The sequence below is a fragment of the Mastigoproctus giganteus genome, chromosome 10, assembly GCF_048544385.1.
Source record: "Mastigoproctus giganteus isolate SK-2022 chromosome 10, ASM4854438v1, whole genome shotgun sequence".
Taxonomy (NCBI): Eukaryota; Metazoa; Arthropoda; class Arachnida; order Uropygi; family Thelyphonidae; genus Mastigoproctus; species Mastigoproctus giganteus.
In genome coordinates, this window is record NC_143584.1 from 227,862,866 (window position 1) to 227,875,859 (window position 12,994).

General features: G+C 38.4%; 1 protein-coding gene across 2 annotated transcripts in view; it reads right to left on the reverse strand.

The window, feature by feature from the left end:
- rept (RuvB-like helicase 2 rept) overlaps positions 1-12,994 on the reverse strand; it is a 120,376-nt gene that overhangs the window by 53,156 nt on the left and 54,226 nt on the right. For both annotated transcript variants that reach the window (XR_016547576.1, XM_090383890.1), the window contains exon 5: positions 5,506-5,572. Coding sequence is in view for 1 of the 2 variants with exons in the window: in XM_090383890.1 (XP_090240016.1) it covers positions 5,506-5,572 (67 nt within the window). In the remaining variant the exon portion in view is untranslated. The remainder of the gene's footprint in view (positions 1-5,505; positions 5,573-12,994) is intronic.

A 12,994-nucleotide genomic window follows, 5' to 3' on the forward strand; every position in this document is an offset into this window, starting at 1 on the left:
AAGACCTAACGACCAATGATTGTCTTTTGAATGCACATTTATATTCATATACCTTTTATTTTGTATATTTGTCTAGAGTCAATGAATACCGTGCAACCAAAACTAATGAATTTTTGAAATGCTGAATGAGTTCTTCTTTCTTAGTTTTATAATAATTCAGAACCATATTTTTAATTCCATTCACTGAGGCTGGTGGTAATTAATTTATCGTATTTATTTCTCTGAAGGTGAAGGCTTGATTGTATAAACTCACTCTTGGCAATTGAATTAAAAGAAAATCCATCTGAAGCAGCTAATTTTTAAATCTCTTCTTCCATAGATTTTTTAACGATAAAGTTTTCTAATGTTCTTACCATTTTTATGGGAGGTTCACTGTTATCTTGTTTAATGTCAATCTGAAGCATTTTCTTTAAATGCAACATCAAAGATGATGTAGATCCTCAGACGACTTCATTATCTTCTGACATTTCGAACATTGTGCTTCATCTTTGCTTTTTCAAGCAAAATAATTCGATACATTTGATTTCATCTTAGACATATTAAGAGTAATAAATATTAATTAGTAGGAATTTATATCACCGACAATTTTAAATAAAAATATTGAAGATGACAAAGGCACAATACTATGAGTCACTCCCGCAAGCACTGAATGAAGAGTCTAAACGAGGCAAGATTCAAAATTTTCACGAAAGAAATTTTTTATTTATTTACTTGCAATTTTTCCCCCCCAATTAAATGTATTGTATTTTCAAAATTACATAAAAGTTAAATTTGGTGAAGCTGCTTTTTTGGAGATCATTTGATCGCAAATTTAATAGGAATAAAGAAGCAAAAAACTTTCTACGATTGAAATTTGAAGCAATATTCAGCGAATCTGTTTCTAGTGAGTAACCATCAATAAGGCGCGTTCCATAACTTGCCTGGTGAACAAGATAGATAGAACGGAGAAATGTTGAGCATTTTCTTTTACGCTATCGCACCGACTCACTCAGGCGTAAATGAGTACACCTGCATTGTGCCATGATACAGGTGGGAAGACAAAAGGTACCCCTCCTAGATTTGGGCCACTTGCCTATGAGATTCGTACATAAACATAAAATAAAATAAAAAATATGTTTAAAACATAAAGCAGTTGAACGATCCAGACAAACAAACAAACAAAAGAAAATGTGCGTAACAAAAAAGTATATATTCAAGGGCTAACTAAGAAAATATTCGAATCCGGTTTTAGAAGCTCGGTTTCGGTTTTAACAACTCAATATGAAAACCGATTTAACCAGTTTTATGAAATCAGTTTGCAAGCCCTATGTGAAAGTGTCTGCAATTCTGCCCAGACATGATAGGAGGGAGTATATGATGAGAGCCTTGTCAATCAACTTGGCCCTGGAGAGATTGTGCAAGGCTCAAGGGGTAGATTTTTTTCAGCCTGGTCTGTGCTTGCTGACAGGAGAGACTGCTTCTACAGGGATAGGGTACACTTAAATAAAAACTGTGCAAGAATATTTGCTGATGCTATCGAGGCAGTGTTCAGTGGGTCGGAAAACTGCTAGCTTGGGGGGGGATACACAGACTAAAAGGTTAACAGTGGCCGCAGGCAGAGGCAAAAGTGATTCTTACACTGATTCTATTAGAATGAGCAGCAGCCTTGAAAGCAAGGTAATGGAGATTTCCAGGACTACTGGGAGTCATAGTGGAACAAGTAAATACATGGGCTGTGTTAGGGTAACTAAGAGTAGTAACAGGTGCATGTATACTTGCATGTACACCAATGCTAGGAGTATAGTTAATAAATTTGATGAGGTTGAAGTGCTAGTCAAGACATCAAAGGCAGATATTGTTGGGATATCAGAAATGTGGTATCACACAGATATAAGAAGGGCAGAATTGCAATTTGGGGAGTGCAATGTATACAGAAAGGACAGGAAGGGAGGGAGGAGGGGTTATGCTGTTTGTTAAGAAACACATAAAATCTAAGGAGGTGCATCCAATTGATGTTTGTGGAGAATACAGTGTTGAGTCCGTTTGGTGTGAAATAAGCACTGGCAAATGAAAAATGAGAGTAGGAGTATGTTATAAGCCTAATGAATCTGATGAGTATAATGAGAAATTGTGCAGAGAAATAGAGAGGGCCAGTAAATCAGAATGTCTTATAATGGGGGATTTTAACTTTCCAGATATAGACTGGAACTTGAGGTTTGGTCACTCGCACACTAGCAAGACTTTTGTGGATTTATTGGATGACTGTTTTCTACAGCAACATGTTTGAGAGGCAACCAGACAGAGAAATACCCTTGATCTGATTATCAGCAGTGATAATTCATGCATTAAGAATTTGCAGATAAAGGAATCACTGGATGACAGTGATCACAATGTACTGATGTGGGAATTACTTAAAGATGTAACTACCATCAAGGCTAAATGGGAAGCCTTCAGAGACTTAATTTTGAACACTACTAGGCTTTTCATTCCAACTAAGAAATATTGTTCACAGTTTAGACCTAAATGGATGCCAGACAAATTAATGATGCTCGTGGCAGAGAATAAGAATGTTGTTGTTGTTGTTATTTGGTTTTTAGGAGCATTAGCAACTAAGGCCATATTGCTCCGGGGATGTGCGGTGGTCATTCCCTGACCTTTCCGCATCCTCCATATTTGGTGGTGACGGGCTCGAACCCCGGTCTAATCAAGAAGCGTGTGTTACACACTGGTGCTCCTTCCCACCTGGCTACGGAGGCGCCAGAATAAGAATGTATGGGATGCATATAAAGTATCAGGTGACACAGAAACCTATGGCAGGTATAAACTAGTCTGTAATCAAGTCACAAAGGAGGTTAGGCAGGCAAAGGCAGATTACAAGAAATCTTTGGCAAAGGATGCAAAGAAAAACAACAAAGAGTTCTTTACTTATGTAAACTCTAGAAGGAAAGGAATGAATCAGATTGGACCACTTAACCTAGATGGGTTGACTATTGATGATCATGCTCAGGTAGCTGACAAACTGAATGAGTATTTTGCATCTACATTCACACATGAGGAGTCATTCGATGAGGGGAATGCCAGAAGTTTATCAAATGCTAACAGGGAGCCAAATTACTTTTTAATAACAAAGAGCAAAGTGGAGGAGAAATTGTTGAAGTTTAACATAAAGAAGGCATCTGGGGTGGACGGGATCTCTCCAGTTATATTAAAGGAAGCAACAAACGAAATAAGCAAACCTTTAGCCATAATTATGAGAGCTTCCTTGGACTCAGGGAAGGGGAGGTCCCAATGGACGGGAGGTGTGCAAATGTGTCACCAATTCACAAAGGGGGTTCAAAAGGTGACACAAGTAACACCTGTTAGTTTAACTTGTGTTCTGGGGAAAATAATGGGATCACTTGTTAAAGAAGCATTGCAGGATCATTTAGACAAGACTGCAGTAATAGTTAAGACAAGCATGGGTTTATTAGAGGGAGGTCTTGTCTGACCATTTTGATTGGATACTATGATGTGGTCACAAAGAAACTGAATGCCAAAAACAATTTTGATATCGTATACTTGGATTTCAGGAAAGCTTTTAATACTGTTGCACATGGAAGACTGCTGTACAAATTGGAGAGGTATGGCATTAAGGGTAAGTTGCTACAATGGATAAAGGCATGGTTGAGTGGGATACGACAGAGAGTGGTAATCATTGGACACTGCTCTTCGGGGACAAATGTTGTTAGTGAAGTTCCCCAGGGTTCGGTGTTGGGCCCACTGTTGTTTTGTACATTTATCAATGATATTGATGAAGGTATATCAGGTTTAATGTCCAAGTTTGCAGATGATACAAAGGTTGGCAGGGTTGTTAACGACAGTAAAGACAGTATGCTACTCCAACTGGATCTAGATAAGTTAGGAAAATAGGCTGAGAAGTGACAACTGAAGTTGAACATTGACAATTGCAAAGTACTGCATATGGGTAGCGATAACCGAAGAGAAATGTACCAACTCTGTGGTACTACACTCAGGGAAGTGGAAAGTGAAAAAGACCTAAGGGTAATTGTGTAGTCAAATATGAAGTTCGATGAGCAGTGCAGACAGGCTGCCAGGGCATGTCACGGAGTCTTGTCAATGATATATAGGAATTTTGCTCGCAGGGAGGTGATTATCCCGTTATACACGGCAATCGTCAGGCCACACCTAGAATACTGTGTACATGTCTGGAGGCCTCATTTTAGGAAGGATGTAGAGTTGCTAGAATGAGTATAAAGAAGGGCAACAAGATTGGTGAGAGGAACAAAGAGGTGCGCTCCTACTGAGAAAGGCAACACCTGCAAGGTGATCTGATTGAGATGTATAAGGCCTTGAATGGGTTGAGCAAGCTGAATGCTGATGGGATTCTTCCTCTAGCTCAGACTAAGAACCTGAGGGGGCACAGTTTCGAGTCGAGGAAAGATAGTTGTAGAACAGATGTGTGGAAATTTGCCTTTAGGCAGCAAGTAGTTAATTGCTGGAACAAGCTCCCATCTTTTGTTGTGGAAGCTAATAACCTAAATAAATTTAAGGCTGAGCTGGACAGGCATTTGGAATGAATGAAGGGGTGAAATGAGAGCATTTTTTTTTTTAGTCTGATGCTGCATAAGCTTGCTTTCTTGCATCGTATATCTTTATTAATGCTAATGCTAATTTGAAAAGACTGGAAACTGGAGTCTTAGAGTCACCAAATATGAATCAAATCAGAATAATGTGACTGTGACAAACACAGAAAACAAATGCTTTTCACAATGTATTTCTGAAAGATTCATTTACAGTACACAGCAATAACACTAAACACAATATTGTCCACAAAGCATTAAGCATGAAAAAAATTTCAGAAAAATGAGTTCCAAAAGATTTGATTGTAAACCAAAGGCCGTGTAGGCTCTGTGAATGATCAACTAGCTTGTGATTGGTAAAGATGTCTCAAAATTTTTTGCAAATTATCAAAGAATGGACAGATCTGCATCCTTTAGGAAGGATGTAGATCTGCTGGAATGGGTGCAGAGAAGGGCAACCAGATTAGTGAAGGGAACAAAAGTGTGCTCTTACTTAGAAAGCTTCAGTTCTGCAGATTGCAGTGTGTGGACACTAGGCACTTGTGGTGGTGATTCGACTGAGGTGTTTCAGGCCTTGAATGGATTGAGTAAGCTGAATGTGAATGGCAATCTTCCTCTTGCTGAGACTACACACAAGGTGGCATAAATTTAAGTTGAGGAAGTGGATAGTTTGAATAAATTCAAGGAAGAACTAGACAAATTCTTGAAGGGTAAGGATGGGCGAAGTGTGTGTGTGTGTGTGTGGTTTTTTTTTTTTTTTTTTTGCTGATGCTATATAAGCTTGCTTTCTTGCATCATTTGCCACTACTACCAGAGCAAGGTAAAAGTGTAGGTCAATTTAAAAAAGGCTTATATACATTTCATCTATATCTGCCAAGTCTTTTTGCCAGTTTTAAATTTTGCAACAGACAAACCAATAAAAAATAACATTTAGAAATTTACTTACAGTACCAGTGGCAGGCCTATCAATCTGAATTTCGACAACTTCACCCTCAATGATTTCTGTTTCTTCCCTGCAAAATATAAATACATTTTTAGCTCTATAAAAAAAGATAAAAAATAAATGACAAGTTTTCCAGTACAAATTTTACCAGAATAATCGTATATTTGCACCTTAATATATTGTAGTTATAATACCTCTATATTATGAACAGGACAAAAACTTTCAACAGTAAAATCCCAACTAATCTGCAATAAGGTGTTATACTTTAACTGATACTGCTCTGGGATATTAAAAATGGCTGCTTTACATCAGCTGCTTTACATTTGGGTGTCTGTTGTCAGAATTTGAAATATTTCTAAAACTGTGGTTGTAAATATTCTTTTACACATTGGAAAATTTACTGTTCACAATTTTCTGCTTCCAGTATCCTTATCTTTCCATTTCTGAGAATAATCAGAAATTAGAAGAGAAAATATGGCAATAGTTCAAAACACAAAAACTTTTCAGCTAGAAAGCAGCTTTCTTTCAAAAATTTTTTTCACAAATGGCAAGCACTTTTAAGTATTCTACATTAGGTATGTATTAAATATGGTGTCTGCTTTTCCTCATTCTATAAGAAGTCTTCATGGTAGATTCAGAATTTTCTGCCTATCCAACTACACACAAAAATTCACATCCCCAAAGTGTTGCTCTGAGACAGATGGTATTCATATCATCTGGAAAAGCAGCAAGATGAATCTGGATAGTTTCCTATATTGAAAGGGGGGGGGGGAGGCACACTATCATCACTTCCTTCCTATCCCCAAACAGAACCTTCTTGGAAATGTAAATGAAGCAACCTCTGGACAACAGATTTATAACATATATGTTAAAGAAAAAGATGCAAATACTAGACCAGTCCTCCATTTTAAATTAAATCACTCAAATAGCCTTAAACTAAGTAAACATAGAAATGGGCCTCATAAACAGAAATGATGGTGGGGATTCAGCCCAGGCTCCAGCTACAATAGAAAACTCAAAGATTCAGTAATACATTCAGGCAAAAATTAATAATATATATATATATAAAAAAAACTTATATAGAGGGGAATTCAATAAATTATCTACCTAAGGTACTTCCCATAGTTATATATCAATGATTCATGATTTATCATGTTCCTACATATCTCAAGTTGAATCATACTAATTTTGATCCCACTATGTTTTTAGGTTGTGCTGCTGTAACAGAAAGAAGGAAGATACCTGTATCAAATTATGAATTTGCTGAAATTGGAGCATCATTCAGTCATTAAGTTTCTCATCAAAGAAGGAAATGGGCCAAAGGCCATTCATGAAAGGATGGTGGCTGTGTACCTTCAACAGTGCACCTTCAGAATACCAGGTGAAATTCTGGTCAAAACAATTCAAGTGGGATTGAGGGTCCATTAAAGATGATCCACGTCCAGGAAGGCCTGTGATAGTGACCACTCCAGAAATGTGCCAAGCTGTGGAAATCCTTGTGCTGAATGACAGACGTTTAAAGGTGTCCCAAATCTCTAGAGCAGCATTTCCCAAACTTTTTCAGTCACGGAACACTTTTCATCTCACAACATATTCATAGAACACTTTTCATTTCACGGAACACTTAGCAAGAGCCAAAGAACTGTTGCTAATATTTTATTACATATGGCGCACTGTGCATCAGGAGCATCTTTATTTTCAACACATGTATAGCCGAAATTCAAATAACTGTCATTATACTTTCGTTTTGGTCTTTTATTAGTTGGTTCCTGTTTTTCCACTTCGGATTTCTGGGGAACAAAAGGCTGCAATTGTTCATCATCACTGTGAAGTGTGACAATATTGTGTTCGTTTTCATTGAGCAAGTTGCACTACTAGAAGTATTTTGCTTCTCGTTTTAAAGTTTCTTTTTTCAAAAAGGAACTTTATATTACAGTGTAAATACACCATAATTTACCCATAAATTACACTACTTATGTAGTTAAATTTATGGGTAAACTATTGTGTGTATTTACACAGATAATATATAGTTAATTTCACCTATAACATATTATGACTTGTGCATTTAGTCTTCAAAATATTATCATTATCATCACCATTTGGCATTATTCATATTGTGGAATTAACTTTGCAACCGTGATGGCACGTCTGCATTATCAGGGTACCTGCCCGCCCACTGAGAATAAATAACAGTAGTCTCCTCTACTAGAGAAGCATTATTTATTCAAAGTAGTGCAATGCCTGGTATCTCGTTTGAAGGTAGCCACAATATGAGATAAAATCAAATGATGCCATTACACTACTTATGTAGGGTACAATTTAGTGCTGTTTGTTATTTGTTATTTGGTTTTTAGGAGCATTAGCAACTAAGGCCATATTGCTCCGGGATATGCGGTGGTCATTCCTTGACCTTTCCGCATACTCCGTATTTGGTGGTGACGGGCTCGAACCCCGGTCTAATCAAGAAGCATGTGCTACGCACTGCTGCTCCTTCCCACCTGGCTACGGAGGCGCCCACAATTTAGTGCAATTGCATCAATTTAGTACACAGCCAACTACTTAAGTAGTTATAAATCGGCATCATCAAGTATATCTCATATTGTGAATGTAAATATCTTCACAACGAGTTGCCATGATGTTGCACTACTTCGAATAAGTAACACTTCACCATAGTAGAAGACTACTGTTACTTATTCTCATCATTATCAGCCATTTTCAATCCACTGCAGGATGACGCCCTCTCCAGCAACTTTCCAGTTCCTTCTGTTTTGAGCACTGGCCATCCATTTACTACCCACAAACTCAAATTTCATCTATGCATCTCCGCCTTTGTCTTCCAGGTTTTCTTCTAGCTCCTTTTGGGTACCATTCTGTTATTTTCTTAGTCCATCTATCATCATGTCTTCGAGCTATGTGTCCTGCCCAAGACCATTTTAGTTCTTTAGTTTTGATAAGAATGTCCTTTACAGCTAGGCCTCGCATAATGCGAGTTCGATTAACGCGATATTCAGTTAACGCTATTTGAAAAATGATACCACTTTTCACTTTACACGATGCAAATTTCCAGTTAACGCAATCTTTTTTTTTTATGCGATAGTTGAAAAAGATTTGAATCACGCGTTAAGCTTACCGCGAGTCGTACGGTCAATAAACAAACGTTTGCCTGCTGCCCGCCTTGGTGTGTTCCATCAACCACTGGAAGAAGACGTGTTTGTCTCCTGCTAATAAAGTCAATGCAGACTTGCATTTAAAAATTCAAATTTTTAAATGAGCCGGATGAAAATGTTATTGCGAAATGTTACTAACCCTTATAGTATATCTACATGTTATACTATAGATTTTCCCTGCTAGTCTGGAATTGTACATATTATAAATAAATAAACATTCAGAATAACTGCAATTTCATTATAGTCAAATACAGCAGCTCCAAACTATCAGAAAAACTCCCTTGTACAACAGAACTACCAGAACTCAAACTTTTGCTGTTGTTTGTCCCTGTAGGCTTAATACAGCAAGCTCCTCTCACTATTCGTGCAAGAATAAATAATAGTTGTATATTTTTCTCTTATTTGTTAGTATTTGTATGTATTGTTTTGGCACCTCCGTAGCCAGGTGGGAAGGAGCAGCAGTGCGTAGCACACGCTTCTTGATTAGATCGAGGTTCCAGCCCGTCACCACCAAATACGGAGGATGCAGAAAGGTCAGGGAATGACCACCGCATATCCCGAAGCAATATGGCCTTAGTTGCTAATGCTCCTAAAAACCAAACAACAACAACAACATGAATAGTTTTTGCTTTAAAAAAATGTTTGTAAAATATGTAAAAAAAGTTTCAACTAGTTAAAATTGTAAGTTAACTGTTTAACCTCTCCAGAAGGTAGGAAAGTAGTAGTAGTAGTAGTGGCATGTGATGCAAGAAAGCAAGAGTATGAGCTTATGCAGCATCAGCCAAAAAAAAAAAAAAAAAAAAAAATCACACCATTGCCTCCAAATGCCTGTCCAGTTCCTCCTTAAATTTATTCAACCTATCAACTTCCACAACGACAGATGGAAGTTTGTTCCAGCAATTAACCACCCGCTGGCTAAAGGCAAATTTCCGCACATCTATTCTACATCTGTCTTTTCTTAATTTGAATTTATGCTCGCTTAGGATCGTAATCTGAACAAGTGGAAGGATCCCATCAGAATTCAGCGTGCTCAACCCATTCAAGGCCTTATATACCTCAATCAGATCACCGCGATCTTAATTTGCAACTCCGCTGAACGAGAAGTTCTTTAGCCATATTTAGCCGCTTGATTGAATATTTTTTACATCGAATTATTTCTGTAAGTAGCTTATAGACCTAGTAAGGATCGTTAGTTTATTCTGAATGGAGACAGCGAGATTTGAAAGTTAATTAATACTTAAGTGTCCGTAGATTTACCGTTCGTAACTTTCCCGCCTTTGTGATACGATAGTTATATACCATACTAGATAGCGTTAGTTGAACTTCGTTAGCAGTTAAATTGTACTTTTAAATAAATACATATAACGACTTAGATTACAAACGTAATATAATTAATTATATTTAACATAATTAATAACATAACATAATTATAATTAATTAATTAATTAATTAATAGAATCATGACTCAGACCAGAGCAGCAAAGCAAAAGGCTCAAGCTAATGGAAGTGCTGTGGCTCAGAGCAGAACTGAGGGGGGGCAGTTGTCCTCTGACTCACAGCCTTATAAAATGCACTGTTTGCTTGATGTTTGCAGAGCAATCGGGTACAGGACATGATACTGCCATGGGGGATGTCTTTGTGTGTGCGCGATGCAAGGAGTGTATCGATATCAGGCAACAACTCAGCGTTCTTGTGGGCCTATATGAGAGCTTGAAGGACAGGGTGGATGCCCTCGAAGAAACTAAAGTGAGGGGCCCATCAAGCTCTCAGCTGCCCACATCAACGCCAGAGCTTGCTTGTGCATCACGTGACACAGAGGCAACAACAAAGGCAGAATGCGCTGGTCCCGAAGGAACTAGTAGTTGTTGGTGACACTATTATCAGGGAAACGGGGAACATGCTTTGTAAAAAGGATAGGTGGAACAGGACCAGGGTATGTCTGCCAGGGGCAAAGGTTGATGACGTTGTAGAGCGAATATCATCTTTTAAGGGCACAAAAGGTGATATAGTTGTACACATTGGCACTAATGATATTAAGAGTAGGAGACCGGCAGAATTACTTAACAAGTACAGGTCACTGTTGAACAAAAGCCAAGAATTAGGGTTGAATTTGAAAGTGTCTGCAATTCTGCCCAGACACGATAGGAGGGAGTATATGAAGAAAGCCTTGTCGACCAATTCGGCCCTGGAAAGATTGTGCAAGGCTCAAGGGGTAGAATTTTTTTCAGCCTGGACTGTACTTGTTAACAGGAGAGATTGCTTCTACAGGGATGGGATACACTTAAATAGAAAGGGTGCAAGAATATTTGCTGATGCTATCGAGGCAGTGTTAGGTGGGTCGGAAAACTGCTAGCTTGGGGGGAGACAAAGACCAATAGATTGACAGTAGCCACTGGCAGAGGTGAAAGAGATTCTTGCACTGCTTCTATTAGAATGAGCAGAAACCTGAAAAACAAGATGCATGATATTTCAGAGACTGCTGGGAGCCATTGCGGTACAAGTAAACACATGGGTTGTGTTAGGGTAGCTAAGAATAGAAACAGGTGCAGGTATACTTGCGTGTACACCAATGCTAGGAGTTTAGTAAATAAATTTGATGAATTTGAGGTATTGCTCAAAACATCAAAGGCAGATATTGTTGGGATATCAGGGACGTGGTGTCACACAGATATAAGGGATGCAGAACTGGAATTTGGGAGTACAACGTCTACAGAAAGGATAGACAGAATAGGAAGGGGGGAGGGGTTATGCTATTAGTTAAGAAACACATAAAAACCTAGGAAGTGAAGCCAGTCGACATCGCTGTACAGTGCAGTGTTGAGTCAGTTTGGTGTGACATAAGCATTGGGAGATCAAAATTGAGAGTAGGAGTGTGCTATAGGCCTAATGACTCTGATGAGTATAATAAGAAACTGTACAGAGAAATAGAGTGGGCCAGTAAATCAGAGAGTCTTATAATGGGAGATTTTAATTTCCCAGATATTGACTGGAATTTGGGGGCTGGTCACTCACACACTAGCAGGGCTTTTGTGGATTTATTGGATGATTGTTTTCTACATCAGCATGTTCGGGAGCCAACTAGAGGAAATAATACTCTTGATTTGATTATCAGCAGTGATTCTTCATGCATTAAGAATCTGCAGATAAATGAACCACTAGGTGGCAGTGATCACAGTGTGCTGAAGTGAGATTTACTCAAAGAGGTAACTACCATTAGGGGTAAAGGGAAGGGTTATTGCTTCCGTAAAGGCGACTACGATGGACTGAGACAGTATTTAAATTCTATACAGTGGGACCAACTGATGATGTTACCAACAGCAAATTCAAAATGGAAAGCATTCAAAGAACTTATCTTGGAAGCTACTAGGCTTTACATACCAACTATGAAATATTGTTCAAGGTTTAGGCCAAAATGGATGTCAGATGAACTAATGAGGCATATGGCAGATAAGAAAAATGCATGGGATACTTACAAATTAACACATGACACAGAAGCCTATGATAGATACAAGTTGATATGCAACGAAGTTACAAAGGAGGTTAGGCAGGCGAAGGCAGATTACGAGAAATCCTTGGCAAGGGATGCAAAGAAAAACAGCACAGAGTTCTTTACTTATGTAAACTCTAGAAGGAAGGGGATGAATCAGATTGGTCCACTTGATATTGATGGGTCAACTGTTGATGATCCTGCTCAGGTAGCTAACAAACTAAATGAATATTTTGCATCGACATTCACACATTAGGAGTTATTCAGCGAGGGGAATGCCAGAGGTGTATTCAACTCTAGCAGTAAGCTACAGAATCTTGAAATAACTGGGAGTAAAGTGGAGGAGAAACTGTTGAAGATAAACACAAGAAAGGCACCCGGGGTGGATGGGATCTATCCAGTTATATTAAAGGAGGCAGCAAAGGAAGTAAGCAAACCCTTAGCCATAATTATGAGAGCTTCCTTGGACTCAGGGGAGGTACCCATAGACTCGAAATGTGCAAATGTGACCCCAATTCACAAAGGAGGATCAAAGGCTGACACAAGTAATTATAGACCTGTGAGCTTAACTTCTGTTCCAGGAAAATTAATGGAGGCACTGGTTAAAGAAGCACTGCAGGATCATTTAGACAAGACTTCAGTTATAGCTCGGACACAGCATGGTTTTGTTAAGGGGAAGTCTTGCCTGACCAATTTGATTGGATACTATGATGCAGTCACAAAAGAAATGGATGCAGGGAATAGCTTTGATATTATATACTTGGATTTTAGAAAGGCTTTTGATACTGTTGCACGTGGAAGACTGCTATACAAATTGGAGCAGTGTGACATTGGAGGC